This window comes from Colias eurytheme, chromosome 18, assembly GCF_061535395.1.
Source record: "Colias eurytheme isolate Ceu_HAF_F1 chromosome 18, ilColEury1 Martin Lab GWU primary, whole genome shotgun sequence".
In the NCBI taxonomy this organism is placed as follows: Eukaryota; Metazoa; Arthropoda; class Insecta; order Lepidoptera; family Pieridae; genus Colias; species Colias eurytheme.
This window is the reverse complement of record NC_142997.1, coordinates 4585279-4612181: the sequence shown is the minus strand read 5'-3', so window position 1 is coordinate 4612181 and position 26903 is coordinate 4585279. Positions and strand designations below refer to the sequence as shown.

General features: G+C 33.2%; 5 protein-coding genes across 5 annotated transcripts; 3 read left to right on the top strand and 2 right to left on the bottom strand.

Moving 5' to 3' along the window:
- Window positions 1–371: 371 nt before the first annotated feature.
- On the bottom strand, window positions 372–2246 carry LOC149900602 (phytanoyl-CoA dioxygenase, peroxisomal-like). The gene is made up of 4 exons (XM_090112786.1): window positions 2000–2246; window positions 1574–1747; window positions 946–1116; window positions 372–694 (listed from the first exon to the last, which is right to left on the bottom strand). Exons 1-4 carry the CDS (start codon window positions 2192–2194, stop codon window positions 443–445), a joined length of 792 nt encoding a protein of 263 aa, XP_089968912.1. The 5' UTR covers window positions 2195–2246; the 3' UTR covers window positions 372–442.
- A 1418-nt stretch (window positions 2247–3664) lies between these two features.
- LOC149900600 (N-acylneuraminate-9-phosphatase) lies at window positions 3665–11353 on the top strand. Its single transcript, XM_090112785.1, has 5 exons — window positions 3665–3883; window positions 7282–7456; window positions 8835–8919; window positions 10116–10338; window positions 10763–11353. The coding sequence occupies exons 1-5, from the start codon at window positions 3782–3784 to the stop codon at window positions 10925–10927; spliced, it is 750 nt and encodes a 249-aa protein (XP_089968911.1). The 5' UTR covers window positions 3665–3781; the 3' UTR covers window positions 10928–11353.
- Neurochondrin (neurochondrin) lies at window positions 3940–6584 on the top strand. Its single transcript, XM_090112783.1, has one exon. It carries the CDS (start codon window positions 4217–4219, stop codon window positions 6428–6430), a length of 2214 nt encoding a protein of 737 aa, XP_089968909.1. The 5' UTR covers window positions 3940–4216; the 3' UTR covers window positions 6431–6584.
- A 2574-nt stretch (window positions 11354–13927) lies between the features above and the next one.
- mRpL11 (mitochondrial ribosomal protein L11) lies at window positions 13928–15528 on the bottom strand. The gene is made up of 4 exons (XM_090112591.1): window positions 15306–15528; window positions 15039–15228; window positions 14800–14966; window positions 13928–14101 (listed from the first exon to the last, which is right to left on the bottom strand). The coding sequence occupies exons 1-4, from the start codon at window positions 15438–15440 to the stop codon at window positions 14003–14005; spliced, it is 591 nt and encodes a 196-aa protein (XP_089968717.1). The 5' UTR covers window positions 15441–15528; the 3' UTR covers window positions 13928–14002.
- Window positions 15529–16629: 1101 nt separating this feature from the next.
- On the top strand, window positions 16630–26880 carry yata (N-terminal kinase-like protein yata). The gene is made up of 13 exons (XM_090112539.1): window positions 16630–17241; window positions 17439–17668; window positions 18701–18877; window positions 19270–19498; window positions 19850–19993; window positions 20257–20438; window positions 20652–20880; window positions 20968–21055; window positions 21447–21608; window positions 22002–22142; window positions 22413–22531; window positions 22974–23172; window positions 24143–26880. The coding sequence occupies exons 1-13, from the start codon at window positions 16864–16866 to the stop codon at window positions 24292–24294; spliced, it is 2430 nt and encodes an 809-aa protein (XP_089968665.1). The 5' UTR covers window positions 16630–16863; the 3' UTR covers window positions 24295–26880.
- Window positions 26881–26903: the final 23 nt, after the last annotated feature.

Below are 26903 nucleotides of genomic sequence, written 5' to 3'. Positions count from 1 at the left end.
AGTTAAATATTTATGAGCAAAACAAGACTTTCCGTCGAACTATTGTATAACATAAATAGGTACATGTTGTTTATTATTATTTAAGTTATTAAAGAAGGAATTACTTTGTGTAATAAATATCAGTATATCTTGTAACTTAAATTACAAGGTTTTTTTCAATTTGTTAATGGATTTACTGCATGAAGCCGTTACATTTAAAATAAAATTTATGCATTTAATTAGCATAATTGATTAATTAATTAAAATTAATTAATTATAACGCTAAGCTTAATTTTTTCATATTTTTGGATGGAATGATAATTCTGCATTTATTCATAATATCTTATATTGTAAAATAAATGTATAGATGAAATGAAAAATAAAAGAAAAAGTAATCACAGCATCTATTTATTAAAGAATACAATAACTTATACACTAACGTCACACCATAAAAACAAACAAATTACGCCTCATATCGTTTAGCTATCGAGGCATCGCGGCCCCTATTAGCCCCACGGAGCACCCATCCCGCGCCGGGCCAAGTGGGCACCCCTGTGAGGGGCCTGTCGTCTGCGTCCGTCACTTGCATGAGCATCATGCGACGGGTCTTGTTGGACAGATTGGGTGTGCTGCCGTGCACCGTAAAGTAAGAGAAGATGACCACGTCACCAGGCTCCACGTTGAGGGGAGTCGCGCCCTCGATCGAGAACTTTTTCTGTTGAACAACATTGCATATTTTATCGTCTATTTCAATAATTATTGACAAATAAAATTATGTGCCTAAATAAAATGTCGTGTAGCAGGGCGAACTACATGGTTCTTCAGAATACTTTTATTTCATTGTTTTGTACAATTAATAATATCTACTAAATACAAAAACAATTCTTAACACAAACATACACTGATACAGATTCTTCACAAAATACTTTATTGTCATAACACTAAATGAAACTATTAAAATAATACCTGATCAACATAGTGGAAATTGCTTCCTTCTTTAGGCCCAAAGTCTTCTAGGGGTCCCAATTTGTGTGATCCAGGGTACACGAACAAAGTTCCGTTGTGGGGAGTGGCAGTGTCCAGGAACATAGCTGCAGCAACAACTGAGTCCTTCTCGTAAGGGAAGTAGTGGTAATCCTAGAAAAAATCGACTTTGTAAATCTTCTCTATAATATTATAAAAATGAAACGCTAAATTTGTTGCAGAGCGCATTTCGAGAACGGTTGAACCGATTTCGGTAATTCTATTTTTATAAGCTTGAAGTACGAGGATTGTTCTTTTGGAGAGAAAACGTGAACATGTAACACGGGAGAAGCCAGGGTGGACCGCTAGTCATAAATAAAAATAATCGTAAGCCAAATATATAGCAGCAAACATTTTTCTAACCATAACCAGCAGTTATTATCTGCTCTAATGAGTCAGAAACACGATATTAGGTAGGTACCCTACACGTCGTTTATTATTTTCTTCCCAATTTTTTAAATGGATACTTTTACGTGAATTTTGTAAAAATACAGAACATACGTTTATGATATTATAATTCAAACACTTTTGAATACGAAACAGACGTTATTTAACTTTTAGTGAAACTTACTTGATGCATTGGGTAGTTAGCACCCTTTTCTGGGGGCTTGTTGTTAGCCTTAGTGTGGTGCAAGATTATGTTCTTTGTGTCCATAACATCTTCCAAGGCATCCAAGAGATCTTCATTGTACAAATATTTACCGAAAACTTCATGATGCATCTGCAGGTTGTGGATAGCTTTCACCTATAACAAGTGTTTTAAAAATTGTTATAAAATTTAAACGATAGTATAGCCTGGTTACATACTTTATTGTATATTTGAGACCACATTAATAATAATTATTAAATTACACTAAACGAATTTAACAGCTACAAGGTAATTGGTTATACTCATTTTTCTTAAACAAATGGGCAGAAATTAATTAGTAAAATATTTAAAATTAAGTATGAACTATTCAATGAAAATTTTAAGCAAAGAAAAATTAAAATTACGTACTGTAAGTTCACTTCCACTTCTATCCTCGTCAGTACCGACCCACGCAGCATCAATTTTATTATCTTGCTTCAATTTGAATAAGTTGTCATACTCTTCAGAGATTCTCTCCAGCTCCTTGCCCTTGATGAGTTTCTTCAAATGGATGTATCCATTGTCTTTATAGAACTGCACTTGTTCCTTCGTAAGTCTCACCATCTTGATGGTTGTTTGGTAACTGACCGTGAAATTATTGTGTCGGTGATTTATACAATACATATATAGGGAAGATGTTATCAAAAGCTGGTGTCACGACCCGTGATAACCATGTACATATGTCATAAAACACATGATTTTTCGCGAAAACCATAGTACGGTATACGGTCTACGTGATGTTTAGTTCGTCTACATTTATTATGTCAATAAATGATGATCATTTTTTACTTTATCAATGTAAAAATCTTTAATGGAAAGTTTAAATTATTTAAAGTTCTTTAGCTAAGTGCTTTAAAATCTCATTTGTACCTATTCGATAAAGTCTGATTTGACAAAAGCGCTATTATATGAAAGAAGGTAAATAACATTCCCAACATAAAAACATAATCGGTCGTTATTAATTATAATTAATATTTAATTGGCAATTATTGCTATTTAAAAAAAATCACACACACACACAACTAATATGGATACTGGATAGCTTTTACCTATGATTCGGTTTAAAAAAAATTAAATCGACTTCAAAAACAAAAATTATCCGCTCAGAAGCAGAAAATAAACTAATAATACCTAGATATTGTTATAGGCGCTTCTCGTCTAATTAAAATCTGTTGCAGCCACGTTGCAGCAAAGACATGGTGTAAAACAAGCTGTATTTTTAAATGAAAGGGTAGACTTCATAGGTATTAAGTATTCGAAATGAAGTCTACCCGTGTCCAGTGCATCAGCCAACAACCGTGTGATGATGGATCTTATAACAGCTTCATCAGCTAAATAGTACCATTGTTGCATTGTTACTAAACACATACATAATTTATATATGCAATAATTATTTAGCTCAATTGCAACGTGCAAGTGCAAGTGGATAAAAACTCAAAAGTGACTTCTAAAATTTTTAGGTAACTATTAGACGCATCTCAGGATTTTATTCAAACTTTGTGCGACAATACAATAATTCAATCAGGTTATCGTGATAAGGATACTAGAATATGATAGAATTAAATAATTTCCTTGCGTATGCTCTGTATTATGTGAGACAACTTAGAATATTCTGCGTGTTTTTTAGTTTATTTATGTATTAACTTTATTTATGAGATAATGCTACAAACTATGTATAAGTTACAACATTATAGTAAAGAGAGCACCCTTGCGCAACATTCGAGTATCATAATAACATCCTGAAGAACAAACACCCTTAAAATACATAATACATATCGCTCTCAGTTGTTGTTTGCACTCAAAAGAAAACGCATGAAATAGTAAAGTCTATACCCTCTAGATGGCTCTGCTATTAATAAATGTTTATAAAATTTTGTGGTTATCTTATATAATTGTGTTAAAGTTAAATGAAATGAAAATTATGGGAAAGTACTGACGGATATTCATACAATAAATGAAAAAAAAAACTTTGAAACCAAAGAGAATAGACTTTCTGATCTCTACTCTCATGACATTTGACATTTGAGTAAAAATTTTGTTTTTCACGATTGTATTTGAAGGGCAATTCTGTCAAATCATAAATCTACGTTTCACGTATAGGTTGACACAATTTTGTTGCAATATAATTTTATCATTTTGTCTTAAAATAATATGGATGGTGTTTACGAAGATAACTATGTGTCAACTATCTTTTTTGATTTAGATAATACTTTGATACAAACACGCGCGGGAGACGCAAAAGCTTGCAAAAAGGTAAGATTCCCTTTATGTTGACATTGCCACGGTCATGGTTATATCACTACGCGCGCTGTCATAGCCAATCTACGCCGTTGTAGATTCGTACGCCGTCGATAACTTACTTGTGTTGCACCCGCGTGTTCGTCGATTCGTTTATGTTCCAGTGTTGTATAAATAGAACTTTCATAGTTGGAGAACGTGAGCTCAACGTCCAGATTTAGCTATTTTGAAAGAGAACTCGTGCTATTAATAAACGTGATGTGAACAGTGTTCGCTCGATTCTCAGCTTCGTGCTCTCAGTGGTGCGAGATCTATAGCGTTTTGTAAACGCAGTGTATTTAATTCAAAATGGGTGAAATATCAGAGCCAATAAAAAAATGCATACTCATACTAAAAGCTGCTCAAAGCGATACCGAAAAATTCGCAGCCCTCTTTATGGTAACAAAACTCGTTAAAGGAAAGGACTGCAATGCGGCGGCGAAGAAAGCCTTATTTGAAGCAATAGGATTTAAATTCCTGAAGAAACTCCTGACTGGTGCAAATGCTCAAGATGATTGCCCTCCCTCTGTTTACAAATCAGTTGCACTCTCAATACTAACATGCTTTTGCAATGAACCAGAACTTGCAACTCATCCTGAAATGCTTGAAAATATACCAGTTTTCCTTGATATAGTTCAAACATCTGACAATGAAGACTATGATGATAACCTCATCATCATCAGTGAAGCCTATACCTGCCTGCAATGTATTGCTGAACAAGAAGCTGGACAAAAAGCTCTTATTGAAGTCGGTGCTATTACTAAAATGTCTGAAATTTACTCCCACCAAAGTTTTCAGACCGATGAAGCATTGAATATTTTAGTGAAATTGGTAAGTCGCTATGGCCCTACAGCATGGGGCAATGACCCAAAACCTTTTCATGCCCTGGTCAATAAAATTGCATTGGATTTTGCGACAGACCAATCTGAGCGTAAATTTGAGCTAGCCACTATATTAAGTGCCCTTTTATATAGTTGCAATAAAAACACTATCCTACCAGGAGCATCTGATGAAACTTGGCCTCAAAGTATTTACAGAGCACTTCATGATATTCTTACCAGCAAAATAGGAAAAAACCAAAGAGATCCTGCTTTGAAATTGGCTGCCAATATAATAGATCTATTAGGTATTGAATGGACATTTAATGATGAAGAGAACCCAAAGAAGTTCTTTCTTTTGCTTTTACAATTATGTGCCATTGAAATCAGAATGCAACTAGAGGACAGGAGTTTCAAACAAGCTTTTGCTAATGGTGATTTAGTTACTGCATGTTTTATTGTACTAGAGTCCTCTATCAACTATATGGCCACAGATCAACTGGATTTAGAACAAAAAGAAAAGCAATCTGTATATACAAGTTTAAAGGGTGCTTTTAATGCTGTTGTCTCCTTACTAACAAAAGTTTCAAATGATAAAAACAGAGATAAACTCCCTGATGCAGAGAAAGTATTTGTGTGTGCAATGGTAAGAGTGTTAGTTGCTTGGCTTGCCCAAGAAACTACAGCAATGAGGGACCAAGTGTATAACTTACTACCATTTATGTTTTCCCTGGCCAATGACTCCTTCCATGCTTATAGATCAAGAAAACTAGCTGAGAAAAATAAGTCTGAAGGAGAACCAATGGACACTGATACAACTTTAATGGGACAGATTGACTTGCTAAGGTTGATGTTACCTGCCCTTTGCCATCTTGTTGTAGAAGATAAAGCTAGAGACATTGCTTTAAACTTGAAACAAGAAGACATTTTGTATGAAGCAATGAGCTTCCACTGGTCCATTGTTCATTATAAAAAGCCCCCCATTCCAAAATCAGAGAGGGGAAAGGCCAGAACTCAACCAGAACCTGAATTAGATCCAAAAGTTTTAGAAGACATGAAGGACTCAAGGGCAGCTATGGTTAGCCTTTGTAATATATTCATGAACCTCACAGTGTTAGCTCCAAAAGTAGTAGAAAACAGTCTTTTATTTAACACTCTGCTCAAATTTATATTCAATAACCTCCCAGAATTGAAAAATATACCTGAGAATCTAGTATTGCATGGACATCTTGCTGTCTTAGGATTGTTATTACTCAAGCAACAAGCCAATAAAGTTAAGAAGAATGACTTCTCAATTTGTAGATACATTCAGTCAACTATACGGTTCCTGTGGGATGCGTATATGGTTGATGAGTCTAATGACCCCAGTGCTCTTGTTGTATCCATGACCTACAAAGAAAATTGGAATGAAATAGCAGATCTCTGGTTTTTGGGCATGCAAACATTGAGTGGTGTTTTGACAATTGTTCCATGGATCTCTGAATTTGCTATTGAAAGTGGGTGGGCTGAAGGTATTGCCGAAATGTTAGCTAAAGTAAAAGTAGGCACGCTAGCTCCTAATATTAAATCAGCATTTGAAGATTTCCTGTGCAGATTAGTTGACTCAAATGAAGACGCCAAAAAGGTATTAAAGAAAGGTGGTGCATTAAAAATGTGCAGAAGCCACAGAATGATGGATCTAGGCAAAAAATTATTTGGTGATTAAGAGTGTTCTTAACTAAATATAGCTTTTAATATGTGTGCTATTAATACTTTTCAACAATGGTAACATTGCTATTGTAAATAATGTTTATGGAAATTAAAACTATTTTCAAATGTTAAACGCATTGATGTTTTTTCAAATAAATAATTAAAAGCAATGTCTGGGTTTTATTATTAGTAATAATTCATTAATAAAATAAGAGTCAAATATGTCAGATGTGTAGGTATTATATACAGTGGTATTATCTTACAAACTGCAAATGGTGCCAACTAGCAGGTGAGTGAACGAGATCTTAAATTTAACAGTACAATGAACTCATTCTATTTATGACATACACCAATGCTTCCTTAACACTACTGAAATAAACAAATCCAAGTTCCATGTTCACCTATTTATGTTGAAAATTAATTACTTAGTTCCTGTGTTTTAAAAATTAGGTACCTACTTTTTTTCACCATGTTTAATAAGCTTATTGTGAAACTTGTTCAATGAATCAAATTATTTTCAGTCATCATTTTGCTAAAACATATTAACATAATTAAAATAAGTTTTATTAATTTGGGTAAGTAACACTTAATTTTTTGTTTTTTATTTACATAAGCAAAGATTGCACTGTGTTTTGTTTTTCTTTTCAAGTAATTTCTTAAATTCATGTAGACGTATATTCTTTTCAATAATATTATGACAGTTTATTTTCTCCTGTGGGATAAGGTGATTCAACGTCCCCGAATACGTGTCACGCCATTCATTCGTTAGTTACGTAACAAAAAATGCTAAAAGACAGCACCTTTAGTTTATGTTTGATGACTGACAAACATTATTCATTATACCCACGTCAATTATTGTCTCAACAGCTAGTGGAGATCTTGCATCAGGAGTACGGCGTTCCCCATGACGTGGCATCGGAGAGCGCGGCCATGTTTCTGCGCGCCTTCCGCGCCCGCCCCGATGATGAATCCTACGCAATACACGAGTGGCCAGCGCATTTGTGGCGCAATTGTTTACCAAAGAACTATAGACATATCGCTAGTGAGTATTTATTGTTAATTAAAAAACAAAAATGACAACAACATTCAGTAACTTTTTGGGAGGCACGAGTTGATTCGTAGTAACTTTTATACAAAAGTAATAAAAAAATAATCGCCTCCTTTATTCTGGGTTTGATTTCCGGTCTCTGTGGTGGTGGGGACAAAAAAAAATTACACAAGGCTGATCATCTACACACTTACTTCGGTCCGCCCCGGCTTCGCCCGTGGTACACAATATTTACGTTTTCTCTACATAAGAACCATCCTCGTACTTCAAGGAATATAATAAAAAAAGAATTGTCGAAATCGGTTCAGCCGTTCTCGAGTTATGCGCTTACCAACACATTTTGCGATTCATTTTTATATATATAAGACTAGCGGTCCGCCCCGGCTTCGCCCGTGGTACATATTTACGTTTTCTCTACATAAAAACCATCCTCGTACTTCAAGGAATATAATAAAAAAAGAATTATCGAAATCGGTTCAGCCGTTCTCGAGTTATGCGCTTACCAACACATTTTGCGATTCATTTTTATATATAAGAAGATTATTTATATTTTATTATTATTCAACTATAACTTTTTCACATTATACTTCGTTCGAAAGGAAATTAATTTTTACTAATTCTCTATACTAACATTGGTGCAGCGTGCAGTTGATTACCCAACCAAGAAAGGTATATTTATCATATATGTGGGCTGGAGTCTGGACTAATGAATACCTACTCATGTTTACGATGAATTTGTATTTTTATTCACGACCTTTCAAGGAAGTTTCATTTTAGATACGTTGGTTGGCAATATGCCCAGAACGCCAGTTTATATCGCAACTTAATAGCCCATTAGGCACGAATTTCAATGTTGCTTTTTACGTTTTAATTACCGGTGATTATTATTGTGTTGTGGGATGCACATTGCACATGCGTAATTTTTGCGTTGCATGTGTACTCATTCAGTAATAATCGCTGCTAATTTTAATATAGCCTACATTGCAGCGCAGGATCTGTGGCCTTTATACTGGAGAAGTGATAAAATCGACACACACCCACACCCTTCGCGTTGTGTGGCGTGCAAAAGCCTTTTTTTATTACTTTTTGTAAATATGTATACTGAAAAATTTTATTATGTGAGCAATAGTCATTATTCACGATTATTGACTTCCTCTGTGACTGTAAATTTATTCCAAATCGGTTAAGTACACATAATTTGAAAGTTCAACCAAAGTTACAAATCGTAGCCAACAGTAATTTAGATATTTGAACTGAATTTTGCGCCTCAAAATCACCTTTGTACAACCAAAACTTTTATATCATTTCACAAGATATGTACAGAATAAACAAACTTTGTATGATATAAAGCAACTGTTTTCATTCTTTCCAGAAAATATATCTGCCGAGTGGTTAAAATTGCGATTTAAATATTTAGCACTTTCGCCAGATGTTATACATCTCTTGGAAACTTTAAGGTACGACCTAAATGTCTTTTGATTTTTATTATGTTATGCAGAAATATTTACAAGAGCTTGCGCCATAACTCCCTTTTCTGAAGCTGATCAAAATATTTCTTCATGATGTAACATTTTTACATTTTAGTCAATTTCTTTTCAAATGTTTATAATGGGAGATCTAAACATTTAATTAGAGGAATTGACAATGATGTTCGAAGAGATTGTTCCAAGTTTAATTAAATTTTGGTTTAGTTTAATAATTATATGTCTCTTATGTACTATTTTAAGTACATCATGTATTTACGGTTGTAAAAATATTAATTCTTGGAAGAATTTCTCTGTTTTGCATGGTCTTATGTGGTTTTCTGTCATCACCAAAAATTCATTGGCATCATTACATTTAATTATCGATTCTTCTTCACATCTCATGTATTTCACACGCCACATAATACTGTGTTTGTTGGGTATTTCTTATAATGAGTTCTGAAAATGTCATTTGAAGTCAACACCAATGTCTTGTGGAGGTACGACACTTTTTTGGCAAATGTTTTTAATGCAGTTACGTTTTTAATTTTAGTCGAGTGTTATATCGACCTCTACAATGAATTGGGTTGGCTTTGAGCGCATGTTGCTAATGAATTACTTGTTTTTCAACAGTTCAGTTGTTGCTCAACGAGTGACATACTCTGGGCGCCGCGTGCCCTACACTTAGGTTTGAATTGTATTTGTAAAATATATGAGGAAGTACACCAAGAAGGTAAAACCCATTGCCTCAGAAATTTTACTTAACTCTGGAGATATTTTGTGGTGTGTATACTTGTAATGTTGATATGTTGAATAAAATGGGTAAACCTTTTGTTTGACAACAATATCAAACGGAGAATTATATTGAAATATCTCCATTGTTATTATTTTATATTATAAGAAATGCTATGTTGATGTATGCTTTTCAATCTAGAATCAAAGTTAATCTTCTCAAAACGAACAAGTAAAAATTATGACACAATTCATCAACATATCACTATTATCATATAAGTCTTTTGCATATAGTTTATACGTTAAATTATATGTGATAACTTGCATTTACTTTCTACGATTGCATGTTATATGAGAGTTGATCATTGAAAAGTATGTGCAAGCGTGTTGATCGTGTGCTGAGTTTCAGCATTGTGTTGAACGGGTAATAACAAAAAAGTGGTGAATGAATGGCACAGGGAGGATTATCTTCTCGGTCTTATCACGAATGGGCCATCGCGGGCTCAGTGGCAGAAGGTCGATAGGCTTGGCCTGCGCAAGTACTTCGACTGTGTGCTGGTCTCCGGGGACCTGCCCTGGGAGAAGCCCGACCAGAACATATTTCTAGAGGCCTGCAAGCTGCTCAACGTCGAACCGCGCTCCTGCATCATGGTTGGGGATAAACTCGAAACTGATATAAAGGTAAATACTAAATAGTCGCATTGTTGACTCATCAATCGTTCGATATTTATCATGAACATAGTGATATAATTTACTTGAAAAATTTTCTATTTAATCTTACCTTATTGAATTAGATTGTCATAGATTTATTGTGAATGCGAATTTCCATATATCTTGATGGCTTTGGATACATCTCAAATATCTATAGGATCAATTTGTAAGCAAAATAGTATTGTTGGTGTCAAACAACAAAGGTTATGACAGTGTAAATAAATTATTGCAATTGCTCTTTTTTAGCAGTAGATATATAATTATTTGAATATGTTAATATGTACACATTACTTGCCCGCTTGGCCAAGTGACCCCAATTATAAATTTAGTTCTAATTTAATTATGTTCTTCAATAATGCGACATATTATAATATAGTTTTATTTATTATTCCAGGGGGGTAAAGATGCAGACCTCCTAAGTACAGTTTGGGTGCCGCTGTACACTGACGACTCGGAATCGGACCTTCCCGATTTCACGATACAAAAGGTCACAGAGTTACCTGAAGTCTTGCCAAATTCACCGAAATTCAAACGCTCGGTACAAAGAACTACATGCTAAATTTTATATATATGTACTTAAACGGTTATGGTCGGTTTCATAGCTTCTTGATATGTTCTGTTTAGCATGGTTGTCAAACAGACTATCGGTTACATTATCAGCAAGTGGTGACACCAATCCTTTATATTCTATCAATCTATAAGATAGAAGTATCTGAAACATGATAATCTTTAAAATTTACTTATTAGTCAATTATGTACTGGGGTTAGTGTTATTTATTTGAAACATTACTTAATTTGTATCTTACAAATCTTTGATTGGCCAAAATACCATACCTATAATATTTCATTTGGATTTTTGAGCCAATGTTTGAACTCGTAAATTATTTTTTCACTATTTTCATTCTTGCGTAGATAATACATAATATGTATATCTCCTTATAGTGGAGCCAATTTAATAGGCAACATTTGACGTCTATCAATTTTATCTTCATAGGGTGGTAACCTGCATAAAAACATCGATTAAAGTGAAATAATCGATACGGACTTGAAACATTTGTCAATCGAACTTGAAACACATGTCAATAATTTATGATAATTTTTATTCCCAAGTAATCAATGCATTCGATTCTAGATGTCAGATTTCGATTTTTAGAGTAACGTCTCTGGTATTTAAAAAGAAAAAAGGTTTATTGACACAAAATTGTAGCGACGTCAGTTCTTTAAATCAGAAATTGTTTATTATGTTTAGAATGGTTTATCAGTAAAATCAAATCCTAAAATTACTTATATCGGTCATTATTATAATAAATATGTAATCGTAATTGAAAAAAGTTAAGCAAATGTGCAGTTCTAACAAAACGAAATATCATGTTATTCTATGTCGTCGTTACTAGGTTACGTTCTTGAATTTTGTTGAACTGTCAAATGTTGCCTATTAAAATGGCTCTACTATAGTATCTTAATAAAAAAATAAACAAAAATATTTTACATGCAATTTACACATGTAAATAAAAAACACATGGTTCGTATGTGAGTGAAACTTAAATGTAAGATATTTTTACATTTCTTTTAATAAGACAGTTTGGGGTATTATCAGAGCTCGAATAAATGTAAATAATCACAGCAAATAGTATAGTATTATGGAGTATTTACACATTCGTGTGAAAAGCTAGAACATAAGCGAGGCGAATAACGAACACGTATAAAATATATAAAAACGAAGTACTCGCTATTCGCTTTTAGATTCGCGTAAAGCGATTATTCGTATGTAATCAAAGAGCATTCTTATGTTATGAATGGTTTCACAAGTTAAAAGAAGAATGACGAACACGAATGTGTAAAGGCACCATTATAGTAGAGATATGATTTAAAGTATTATATGTAGGTACTTGCATATGATATGTCGTCTAGATGGAGCTTATACACATGGCATTCCCTGTGGTCCTATATTATATGTATAACATAATCAGATTCATATAGGTGTTTGTCCTGCAAAAGTATATTGTGTTATAGATACCGTCTCGACTTTAATGTTAAACTAGTGTTATTGCAAAAATACCTACAATCAAACAAATTGGAAATATCGACATATGAAGTTTTCTATAAAATATGTAATAGGTAATAGGTAATAAATATTCACTGTGTATATCTACAAAATATAAACTAATCAAAATTGAGCATCAGCTCATTCCTTTAAACACTGCTTAACTAAGGTAAGAAAATATAGTAAAGTAGTATTAAGTAGAAAAATGTGTAAATGATGTTAGTCATATATTTCTCAACCAGTTACCAAATAGTTCCTTCTGTAAATACGAAATAGTTGCTATCCCATGTGCATAATCAGCATTCAAAGTACAAAGGTTACAGTACAAATTGTGATTAAAAAAACATCATTTCTTAAAGAAACTCCTTACTTAATTTGCTTTTATATATGTAATTGCCTTTTGACTACTTAGAACTTTCACCTATAATTATTGTTAGCTGTACAGAGGCTTGTATTCTTACAATAATGCCTCGCACTATTTTTAATTCGTAATTTTTCTAGGTCTATATCGACGAACGACATGTGTCACAAATTTAATCTCTTGTACTTAGTCACAAAATCTGCTATTATCATTTATTTGTAATTGACTCTTCCACTATATTATGGGCTTCATCAGCATTTTATTATGCATATTATAATGTAAATAATAAGTATAAATTACTAACACATTCTGTATGTATTGAGTCCATTGGAAATAAGGTGTAAGGGTCAAAAGTACCTGAAATTTTCTTATTGGCAAGGCACAAATTATAGTATGAGTTTTTAGTGGTACATATGTATTTTAACATATTTGGCTAGACATGTGAATATGAATTCTCAAATTAATGCCACACTTAAATATTGTAAAGAAGCCTTGTTACATGAATTTGTAAAGTTAATTTGCCAAATAGTTGAAATGTCTACTAATATTATATTATATTGAGAACTTTGAGAATTCAAACACGTTACTATTAAAAACAGATATAAAATTGTGTGTAAGAATGTTGTATAGACTGTAATTGTGATATTATCATTATAATTTAATCTCTTCTGTGCTAAAGATACAAATAGGAAATATATTATTTTCGTACTTCTATGACCTACCCAGATGCTTCTAAATGGTGAATGTTGTGTATTTTCTATATTTTTTATAATTAGAATAGAAGAGATTAATGTTAATTTAAAATTTTATAGAAATAGTGTAAGTAAATTAATAAGGTTAACTTCTCAATGATGAGAATCTTTTAATTTTGAGTTTTGTTATGTAATGATAGATTGTGTCCAGAGTAATGGATAAAGTTTCAGATAATTTCACATGTCCCTTTCTTTTACAGTATGGATTCCATAATAATGTAAACTATTGGTCGGGTATACTGTGATTAAGGTAGGTCTTTCTTTGGGTACTGTTATGGATCTATTACATTTTATTTTTTCTATATTTGTGTTTTATTTCAAATTCCAATATACCTATTTACAAAACATTTCCACTTTTTTCTATCTTTATAGTATTTCAAGGAGTAAAATGATATAAAAATATTGAGATATTAACTACATTTATTAGATAAACTAATTTGAAATAACTAGTACTATTTACAAGGTACATAATATAAATTAAGCGGTTCTTAACATCTTTGCTTCTCTCTTCTCTTGCAACATTTTCTTTTGTTCTTCTACTATAGCTTTCCTTTCATTTAAAAATTCACCATACTCCTAAAAGGGAATGTATCATAAAACACATAAGAAAAAGAATTTACAAAGTCCTATTAATTAATATTTATATTATGCTCTTAGGTTTCCTTGATTTATTGCTGATTTTTCAATGCTTGGATAAAACTTATTCGTCGAATAATGTATAAAACTACCATTTTAAAAATGTATTCTAATTGCCCGTATTTGACAGTTTACGTGACATTTTAATATAATCGTGTAATACTTTATTGGACGGATAAGTTTTATCCAAGCATTGAAAAATCGGCCCTTAAATAAATAAATATTTCAGGACATTACACATGGCACAATCTGGTCCCATACTATGCTTGTGTTATGGAAACCAGATGGCTGATAAACATACTTAAATAATTTTAAATATATACTTATATAGATAATTAACTTCCAGACAGAGCAAACATATATGTTCATATACAAATATTTGCCCTGGGTAGGAATCAAACCCACTCTAATATGAACACATTTTTATCTAAATTTCAATTTTTCATTTCAATCAGAAAACAAGCTTAGTTGAATATTTAATAATTGAAAAAGAATAAACAATATAATATATCAAAATCATTTTCAAAAACTAACAATAATTTCAGACAAAAAGGTCTTAAAATCATAGTTTAGTACAAAAAAGCTTATACATATGTGTTCAGATAATTTAAAAATTGGTTTTAACTATGCTAACTCACCTTTGGATCTAATGATCGCACAACTTCAATCCCACATGTTCTGGCTTGTGAAAGTAACATATTACAGATTTCCTGCAATGGTCTCCATTCAAGAGGAGGGTCTTGCGATTTTATTTTAGCTATCTCATATATGTGCTTGATTGTAATTTTACCACACATTTCCTTCACTGAAATAACAAAATTGATATTGTATACATTTAAACTTTAAGGCACAGAAAAACCCAACTATATAATATTACCTGGTTCCATAGCACCACGGTTGACCCCAGCTGCTTGTTTTAAGAAATAAGACGATGGTGGTTGATGTATGATCAGTTGGTAAGATCGATCGGGGTTTACTTTTACGCGAACTGGTAATGGGATTCCTTGTTTAATGTTTGCTGTCTTTTCGTTAAAGTCTTTGCAAAATGCTGCAATGTTAATATTCCGCTAAAATATCAAATATATTAATAATATAATTAGTAATGTATGTCATCAAAATATATTTTCAAATCATTTATACATACCTGGCCTAACATCGGTCCTAAGGGGGGCCCAGCTGAAGCCATTCCTGCAGGTATATTGGTGCGCAATTTGGATGAGTGATCGATTTTATCTGCAACCTTCTTCATTGATTTTAAACGAGCTACAGACTTAGACATCTTATTGTATTATTTAAAACAAATAGGAAAAATCAAAACAGTTTAATTTTATAACCTCAATTCACAGATGATATTGACGTTGACATTTAAATTTTGATTTTGACATAAAATAATAGGGTGTCTATACTATTATTATAAGCCAAGTCTATACTATTATTAATTGCACAAATTGTAAGCCACAAGGCCCACAAGCAGGCCTCCGTCACTCGCTCAAGGTCGCGCTATAAGCGCCTACCGCACAGTAGGTCGGTACCGACCCAAGCGGCAGTTGGTTGGCACACGCGAGACTGCGCACCCGCGTCACGTTTCCCGCGCTCGCTACCAAGATGCCCGGTTATTGCGATGTGGACGGGAGTTCGGAGTACGGAGTCGGAGCCACGCAGTAACAAAGAAACTCACAAACCTACCAGGCTACTTTTTATCCACGAGACACATATAGCGGGTCCACGCGGGTGAAACCGAAGGAAACAACTACTATCAATAAGATTTCATTTTTTTTATTGAATAATGTAAACAATAAAAAATTAAGTGTTTCAGCAACTCTGTGTTTAATTTACGCGCTCGGTACAACCTGTGGTACAACCCTAAAGTTTTCGTTTGATGACGCAATCACGCGGCGTGCGCGGGAAATTCACTTCTCGGTGCGTGTTCGTAGAGTACATTTCTTACTGCAGCCGAGTTGCGGCGCATTTTGTAGGTAAATATAGCGTAGGTATTTTAGCTTTTGTATGGGAGTGATGTATCTGTTACGAAGTAACTATTCTCTAATCTGTGCCACAAGTGACAACGAAATATTCGTACCTGTTCGGGTGTCGATGCGAATATACTGAACACGTAATTAATTAGTATTCCCCTTGATTACGTTTGAAAAACCGGCCCTAGCACGAACCTCACAGCGAATCTAAATAGTACGTTTTTATTGCTTTTATGTATATAATACACCTCGCTCATCATTTCAGCTATTCGAACGTGATTGTGACCATTAAGAAGAATAGAAGAAAATGCCGTCTTTCAATAAAACATAATTTTTGGTTTTGAGCTAGACAAATTTTATTTTCAATTTAAATTGATATTGACACTTTGTATTCTGTTTCAGATGTATAGATTATTTTTGATATCTGTTACATATGTCAGATTTTTATTTACTATGTGTCACCATTGTGTCAATTGACAATTCACAATTATTGCAAGATTTCGACTTCTATTGCTATTTGCTGTCGTGAATAATATTTTCATCAATTATTGTTTTGTATAAATTGTAATATTTGCATTTATCATTACCCTTTGGAAGGAAAGTCAGCCTACTAAGTAAATCTCGACAAACAATTGATGTGTGTTATAAAGACATCAAATTAAAAACCGCATAAAATATGCACAAGATTTGTAAATAAGTATTCAACTGAGATTTTAATAATCAAACAATATGTGGTCATTTTTCTCGAGAGATCCTACAAAGGATTTTCCTTACGAAATTGGGGACCCTGTTACGGGGCTTGACGATAAAAGTGTATGGACATTACACAAAGGAAAGAAGAGGGGAACTCAAGATGAAGTGTCTATATTCCTATTCGATGTTCAAAAGCATTCTGAAACATTATTTGATATAGCTAAGGCGTCATTAAAACGTCTGAAGACTATAAGGCATCCCAGTCTATTACATTACTTAGATAGCTGTGAAACAGATAAATTTTTGTATGTTGCAACTGAATATGTTCAGCCTTTAGCAACTCATATAGAAGAAATGAAACTGGAGGGACAACAACGAGAACTATTTCTATCGTGGGGAATTTTTCAAATTACTGTAAGTAGCACAATTTCATCATGTTCAACACTTACAGCATATATCCAATGTTTTTATGTTTTGAAGCAATATAACTTTAATGATTTTCTCTATCTATTCTCATTATTCATGCATTTAACCATATTTAACTACAATGAAGAAGGCATGGCATAGCTACGGTAATATTGTTTTTAAAAAAAATTGTGACGTTGTTCCAGAGAGCATTATCATTTTTCAATAATGACGGCAATATCAAACATAACAATGTATGTTTATACTCTGTGTTTGTAACTGCGGCTGAGGAATGGAAATTGGGTGGTTTCGAATTTATAACAAGCCATGGACAGGAAGGTGCTAACATTATACCAATTAAAATACTACCAGCATTGGAAATTTACGATCCACCAGAGAAAAATGATCCTACTAAAATTAAGGCAGTTACTAAATGGTAAGTTATTTTTTTTAAGAGACAATATCTAAATTATTTTTAACCAACTTCATAAAAAGGATGAGGCTCTTTCTCAATGAGGCCATTATACTTTCTCACATATAAATTTTTCATAGTAATAAATTGATGCCAATTCTCATTGCCACTATTATTATTGTGCAAACAGAATTTCCTAATGGGTACAACTAAATTGATACATAAAACAATTTGCCTTTCTGCCAATTGGTTGGTCATAAAAATAATTGATAAAACTGTGTCACTTGCCAGTTATCATAATTATAATTCAATTGGATGAACTATTTCAGTCTTTATATCAGGAGTGTATGAATTTAGATATTACAAAGATTTACATGTTTATTAACCATGCTTTTTGCAACTTTTCTATTGTTATGAATGAATTTTATAATATATATTTATCTGAATATTATAAAAACTCCATAGTTTTACTTGCATTGCTCTGCTCTCAGTTGTTCATTGTTCATTGCTCATTGTTCTCAGTGTCATGATGTGTTAAATGTGTACAGGCGATTATTCTGTAACAATTACAGATAAAATATAATAATGGAATTTTTATATCTAACCATTACACCCTATAAAGCCTTCCTCGATAAATGGGCTATCAAAGGCTCAACTTACACTGGCAGAATCAAAGTGACGCAAGGTGTCATGTTTTACGAACTCATTAAACTCCAGCTTAGCTACCAATATCAAATATGCGCATCAACACCCTTTTTCATACTTACATAGCACAAATTTGCACTTAAATAATAGTCCAAAGATATGAATAAATAATATGATCTAGGCGGAAAAAAGCGCCGCGTCGCTGCGAGTCTGTGTTAGTTTGAGTTGAGCCTAACATTGATACCTCAGAGAACGTGTATTACTATTATTTCATGCTTCATCACTATATATCTCTTTTCTAGACCAGTTATTTATCTTAATTTCTGATCAAATTAAACAGTTAAATATGTTCAATACTGGTTGTATTTCCATAATATTTACTACATGTTTAAACCTTGTTCTTTTCCACAGTTCTTCTGATATGTGGGGTCTGGGCTGTCTCATTTGGGAGGCATACAATGGTCCACTAAAAAATCAACCATCACTCAAATGTGTTGATAAAATTCCAAAACAGCTATGCACATTATATTGTGAATTAGTAAGTGCAAATCCTGCTTCAAGGCCAAATCCAGCTGATATTATTACAAGGTATGCTTAACTATATATATAAAAAATGATACCCGTTTTCCTTGGTCACGGCATAACGCGAGAACGGGTGTACCGATTTCGATAATTCTTTTTTTATTATATTCCTTTAAGTACGAGGATGGTTCTTTTGTAGAGAAAACGTAAATATGTACCACGGGCGAAGCCGGGGTGGACTGTTAGTACTATATAAAAACTGCTTATTATGTTCATACATTTCTTGTTAAATAGCTTGTTATGAAATTCATAATTTTAGTCACTTAGACATTAATAAAATTATTGACTGCTCATAAAACTTGATAAAACGTTACAATAACACATTTTTCATTGAAGGCTATTTAAATTGTTTTCCATAATGAATGTGTTACCCAAATACAAGGTCGTCTTTATTTCAGGTGTCGTAAAATAGGAGGCTATTTCAAAAACGATTTGATAGATACAATGTTATTCTTAGAAGAAATACAAATTAAAGATAAGGCTGAGAAGGGGAGGTTTTTCTCAACGCTCGGCAGTCATCTGGACAGTTTTCCAGAGGCTGTGTGTGTTCATAAGATTCTGCCTCAATTGATGACTGCATTCCATTACGGTGATGCTGGCTCTGCTGTATTGGGTCCAATGTTTAAGGTATTCTATTAAAGAACAGCCTAAATATTATCTGTTTGTATTTTATTAAAATTAAATAGTACAATAAAGTTTAAGATCCCTGTTTTTCTTTAATTCATCATTTACTAAAACTATTTCTTTAAGCGAAACTTCTTTAGGCGCGTTGAGAGTTAAATTTCAAGGTCGCGTCATGGCAATACCGTCACGTTATGGAGTAAAGCGTCGATTTTGGTATCTTTGAATCTTGACAAAGAAGTTTCACTTCTGACACGTGTGCTCGACACACACGCTCTTTTATTTCTATTTGTCTAAAATAATTGTTAAAATATGAAATATTTATTTGAATATATCTGTCTAAACATTTAATTTCAGTTAGGAAAGCTTCTGGAAGATGCGGAATATCAAAAACAGATTGTGCCGTGTGTAGTGAAACTTTTTGCGTCCAATGATCGAACTACACGGTCAAGACTGTTGCAACAACTTGATCAGTTTATTTTGCACCTTCAAAATTCTACCGTAAGTTATTTATCATGTTTTTATTTTATATTACTAGCTTTCCGCCCGCAGATTCGCCAGCGTTGTCAAATACTTAACCAATTATATAAAAAAAAACCGCTTCTTGAACCACTCATCTTTAAAAAAAAAACTGCGTCGAAATCTGTGCATAATTTTAAAGACTTATTCATAGAGAAACACCGACGGCGGAAAGCGACTTTGTTTTGTACTATATAGTGATTAAGATCTATGTCATTTCCTACTTTTGTACTTTAAAATTTCAGGTAAATGACCAAATCTTTCCACAAGTCATTCATGGGTTTTTGGATACGAATGCTGTTATAAGAGAGCAAACTGTAAAATCGATAGTTCATTTAGCTCCAAAACTTAATTATAACAATTTGAATGTAGAAGTACTTAGACATTTTGCTAGACTACAATCTAAGGATGACCAAGGTGGTATTAGGTAAGATGAATTTTTAATAAGTATACAGCTGGGAATTTTTTTTTTCCATGTTTTGCCTTTTTAAAATTGTGAAAATAATTTATTTAAAATTTTATTTTTATTGAATTGAAATACCAAGCCTTTTTGGCATTGTCTCAGCATGCGCCAGGCAAATAAAAATTACAAAACTCTGCTGTTTTTCTGAAGTAAAATTTTTCATGTTTCCATTTTCAGAACGAACACAACAGTATGTTTAGGTAAAATAGCGGCCCATTTGCACCCGCAAATTCGGCAAAAAGTATTAGTATCTGCCTTCGTGCGGGCAACCCGGGATTCTTTCCCGCCAGCGAGACAAGCGGGTGTGCTTGCTTTGGCGGCAACACAACAATACTTCCTTTTATCTGAAGTCGCTAACAGAGTGTTGCCAGCTTTATGTCCACTTACTGCTGATCCAGAAAAACAGGTCAGTTTTTTTATAAATTTAAATGTTTTGTGTTATTTTCTATAAGTTTATGTGTATGATATTCTGAAAAATAAATATTCTTTGAAGGTTCGTGATGCAGCTTTTAGGACTATCAAAGGTTTTCTTGGTAAATTAGAAAAAGTTTCAGAGGATCCTAGCCTTAAAGAAGGAATGGGTATGTTGATAATTTTGTTATTCACTAAATATTTGAGTGTATTCTTTTCATAGAATTATGAAATATTACTTAATGCACTTATATAATATCCATACGGCAATTGTGTAGAATAATTATATAATTCCAATATTCCAGTAGAAGCTGATCATTACACAATCTGGAGAAAATTATCATATCCCCCTCCCTCTATTACCACATACACTCGAAAAACGAACCCCTACCCTAAAACACCTGCTTAAACAAGCCTTCCTCTTACATAAAACATTCATATAAAAGTTAAAAACTATCGTTACTTACTGAACTAGGTCTGCGACCAAAACATAGTATTGGCTTCCGACACGAATTACGCCATTTAAAAACCATCGTTAATCATATATAATAACATCAACAGAGGCGGACGTGCACACAGCGACGCCGTCGCTTAGCAACGCGGCGGCCACGTGGGCGGGCTGGGCAGTCACAGCGGTTACCGCCAAATTCTACCGCTCGCACTCCGATACAGCTAAAGTGCAGCATCCGACTAAATCGGCGCTCTCTAAACCGGGCTCGCTGGGTGAGATTCTTAACTATTTAACATATATAGACTATAGTTTAGCGTTTGTTTTAGGTTTTGGACCTTTTAGGTTATTTTTTTTTTGGTTCATGGAAATGTACGTACGGTAAACCTAAGTCACTTAGCAATACTTATTTCAAGATGACTCTTTCTCTCACACTTTACCACGGGCAGTTTTTAATATCTAGAATCCCAATTTTTTTAGTTTTCTATCTAATTGTCTAGTAATTACATATATGTTTATATATAAACGATATAGCAAACTTAGACTGGGTTAAAGTACTATACTTATAAGTACTATTTGAGGTGTAAAAACATTGCTCATTTTTCTAAATTCAGAAATAGAAGTAAATGTTTTAGCTCAAATTATTAACCATTCGTGTATTTTTACAGAACAACCATCGTCAAGTAGTATGTCGACAACTACATCGTCTGTGACATCGATGACGTCACTGGAACACAGCGAATCCGCGTCCGACTATGATCCCGAACATTGGGACATGACTGCGTGGGGCGAAATCGACTCTAGTGCGGGTAATTTTAAATTATATTCAAATAAGTACCTTTAGCAATCGGTTTTGGTCGTATTATATACAGCACGTTCCTTATTTAGATAAAACGTTCAAATATTCTGATGGTAAAAATATAACAATCTTTTGTTTAAACAATATGTGCAAGATTAGCAGGATAGAAAAATATACATAGCTAGAAATATGATCTGACACGTGTACTCGGTACACACGCCCTTTTTTATTTCTAATATGATTTATTTAAACTTATTGTATATTATTTTTATTCCATCAGGTACAACAGGAGGCAGCGGTAAATCAGGCGCGAGCAGTGCTCAAGGCACCGGCGGGTTGGCGGCGCTGTGCGAAGACGACTGGGATAACGAGGAGTGGGGCGAACTGCAGGAACAACCTGTAAGTATATACTATACTAGCTGGAGACTGTGGTTTTACTCGTGCTGTTAAGTAGCGTGTGTGGTAATTAAGACTAAAGTGTAATGTATTTGTGTCAAGTTTCATGCAGATACGAAGTGTGTTATTAAATAACCTCAAAATTATGTTTAAACAACCACTTCTGTAGGTATGCAATTATTTATCGTGTTATTTAAAATATTGAACAAGAAATTATTACACAATTATAATTTACTAGCTGTGATGATATAATGATATCCTCGATAAATGGGCTATCTAACACCGAAAGAATTTTTCAAATCGGACCAGTAGTGCCTGAGATTAGCGCGTTTCAAACAAACTCTTCAGCTTGCTCTTCAGCGCCCAAAAAAGTCGGTTACAAACAAACAAACATACAGGTGAAGCTAATATAAAGCGTGTAAAAACTCGTCACCTTTTACAACAGGCGGCAGAAGCGGAACTAGCGAGCCCGTCGGAAACGTGGAACAACTCGGACTGGAGCCAGCCGGTACTGAACGCGAACGCGACGTTCGTGCGCAACACGCCGCGGCTCGAGCACCGGCCCGCCGCGCTACAGAACAGCAACGACTCGCTCGGCGGCTGGGAGGACGGCGAGTTCGAGCCCATCGAGGAGAACGCTGATGGTGATTTTGCTTTTTTTTTTTCAAATTCAAATGATTTATTGCATACATTTTTAATTTTTTACATATTAGCAACCTTATGCATGTATTGCAATACAATCATATTATATTTAAATTACATCATATTATCACATAGATTTTCGCCGTTAGTACACCTACGCATTCGCGTGCGGCAGCGAATCTCTGCGAAACTACTTCGTAGCGAAATATCTGCGGAACGTTAGTACACAGCAATGTTTTCGCAACTTTTTCGCAATGCGTCTGTGTAATGGCCATTTCGCAGTTCCTTGCGAAACAATACTGACAAGGACGCAACTATTTCATCTATCTATGTGCTAGAGTGAGACATATCATATGCGAAATCCTGCCACACTACTGACAGATTTTTCGTTGTTTCGTTGTTTTGCACGCGAATTCGTCGCTGTACTAACGCCGTCAAATTTTCCAATAATCAGATAACATAAATAACAATAATGATAGGTAATATACTATTTGGATATATCCGGAATTATACATAATATTTTAATATAGTGGTTTTTTTTTTGGTTTGAGTGTTGGTGGCCAGTGTCAATACTTCTCTTTAATTTTTTTTTGTTGGAAAGAAGTTCCTTATCGCGTGTTTCGAAAGTATCTGTATCTATTTCTCTCATAGAACTTCGTTCCATCCTTGCCACCTTAAGTTTTTTGATAAATTGATTGAATTGTTGCCAGCCAGTTTCACAGGTGGGTGTGTTGAGTGTTCTGTTTAGCTTATCTTTCACTTCAATTTCATCATTCCTTTACCTTCAAAATAGGAAGATAAAGGAATGATGAAATTTTAGGTGCGCTATGCGCTAAATAATAAATCTAAATTTTTTTTAAGACCAGATAAACCCTTTCATTCACCCATCAAACAGTGTGTGTTAATAATCGATTTTTTATCTCCTTTCCATGTCTCTTCGTTTCATAATAAAAAAGGTAACGAAAATTACAGAAAACAACGCCTCCAAAATGGATGAAATGCGTCGCAAACGCGAAGAAAGGAAGCTACAGCGACAACGCGAAATGGAAGCAAGGCGGAACGCACGTGGGCAAGGGCCCATGAAACTAGGAACCAAAATAACCACCCCAACCCCACCCTTTTAGCTACCGGACCTAATTGAACACAGTGAAACGAAATTTTCATGAACTCTAATAAAAATTGTGTTGATATAATTGGCCAGCTTACGTGACAGCGGCCGTCGTAATATACGAAAGATCGAATTCTCCGCAGTTTGTATTCGCATGACCCTTGACTAAACCGTCAGCGTTTATTATGTTTAAGAATTAAGGCATTGACGTATAATAAACAACTTAACGCACCAAAAAATGTCCAAATCAAAACTCTGCCTACGTGTATATTAGGCAGAGTTTTTTAATGAACGTATACAATCAATTTTATTCATTCCTTCCATGCATGAAGGTGTTAAATTGAATGAACGTTATGTACAACGCCGTTCGGACATTTTTTGACGACCATTGTGATTGTAAGTTAAGTTGCGCTACGTCAATGGTTTATTAAAGTCAAGCTTTTCTATTTTTTACATTGACAGCGCGAGAAATACAAAAATTTTATATTATGTGTCATTTAAAATAGTTATTAAATTCTAAATTGTGCTGTGCTTTGTTATATTTTTCCAAATGTAAATGTTTCCTTTTCGAAAATGTTCAGCTATTTTTATTTACCTATTATTACGAATTTATTTTTATAATGATAATATTGAAGTATCGAATATTCCTACTATGAAAATAATATATATTATGTTAAATAAATTTATTACTGTATCACGATATAATTTCTATTACCTATGAAATATAAATTCTTCACGCGTTTTCCATTCCATCATTGCTATGTCAAGTACTTATTAATTATTATTATCATTCATAGTTTATCAAAAATTTGATTTTAATCATTTGATATCTTTCCTAACAGATTAAATTCATAAGTTAAATGTAAAAATATATTTATATTAAACAAATTCCGATATTATTTAGATTAACTTTTTATAAATTCTTGAGATGGGTTAGATAAATAAGGATTTAAATTTAAAACCACGGGACAGTATACATTCAGCTTTTCATTAAAATTAAATTTTATAGTAAGTACATCTAAACTGGCTTTAGAATTTTGTTAATCTAAAATAAAAAAAATATATTTTAATTGATTTGTTATGTAAATAACGTCTTGTTACAATTAAATTGTTAACATTTATTTTATCAACTTTATCGCTGATATGATAACACATTGATATAAAATTTACTTTAATCGATGAATATAGATAATAAATCATTTCGTTTGTTTTAATAGTTTAATAGCAAATAGTTAAAATTCGTAAAAATAGTATGTGTAATTTCTCCTTTGCTTTTATCATATTTTTAATAGCTTGAAAGGCTTGGAATTAAAACCCGCATTTGCTATTCCTGTAGCTTTCCACAAAATATAGTATGGCGGTCAAATCTTTTCCGTAAAAACGCTTATGGGTCTAAGAAATTTGTAAAAGGAGTAAAGATTTATATTACCAACCATAAAAATGTGCAAATCTGGTATAAAGATATAGCTTGGGACATTAATTATAGCCTTTATTTTTATAACTTTTGCAATATGAAAGCTGCAAGATGTCTGATGGTAAATAGGGATCAAGTAATATAAAACTAAAGCACCAAATGTAGGCGCTCAAGTGAGACTATAATTGCCAGTTTGGTAATATTGTGAGCTATGTAAATAAGACTAAGCCTAATATAGGCATGAATAGCTTATTTTGAGAATTTCCCTAAAGGATACTGATGATTGCTACAAGCTTCACCGCTTTTAAATGTACATAATATTAATGCTACCTTCCACTGTGGGTTTGTGCTGTGCATCAATAAATAAATATATTCATAAAATTATTTTTAATTGATTTATTTTCATAATTACAAAATTTTATATACAGCAGACATATTGACTAAATTAAGAAAAAGTTATCACCATTATTTAATTTAAGTACCTAATCGCCACACTTTACCTGTGAAAATAAACAAAAATCAAGCTTATTATTGTATACTGGTGATGAAGAAATGTTACATCTTATTTAGATTTTAGGTAGAACTCATCAAAATTGTTGGGTAGCTTATTTATCTTTCAGTTAGGAAAATCTAGTTTAAATAATTAACTATAGTGTCCACGAATAATTCTAGCTAGACTTTACAATATTTAATAGTAATTAGCATCCCTCTGATTAAATATTTATAAAAAATACAAATTGTCTGTCAAATACATGGTATAAAATTAACACCAAAGCATATTAGTGTAAATGAAGACTGAGTAAAATGAAAAACGTGGAACTACATAAATATGATATGCCTTATCGTTCAAGTCCTAAATGTAAGAGTGAGATGTCACTATTGCGAATTCAGCTTCTATGTTTTCTTTGTAATTTTTGAATAATAATTGACAATTTGATATATTTGGTGTTTGTGACTGGAGCGTATAGTAAGTAAGGCTCATGGATAATATTCGTCGCATTCCACCGCCATAATTGTATATAGCTATTAATAATGATTGCAGAACATTAAGTGCGATTAGACTTTCGTAGAATATTATCCATGCCAACGAATCGGTATTGTAATGAATGTTTCGTAATCAAGTCTATTATTATAATATGCGATATCTATACGTATTTACACTTCTTGTAAATAAAAAAGTTTTTAAAATTTTCAACTTTTATTTTATGAAT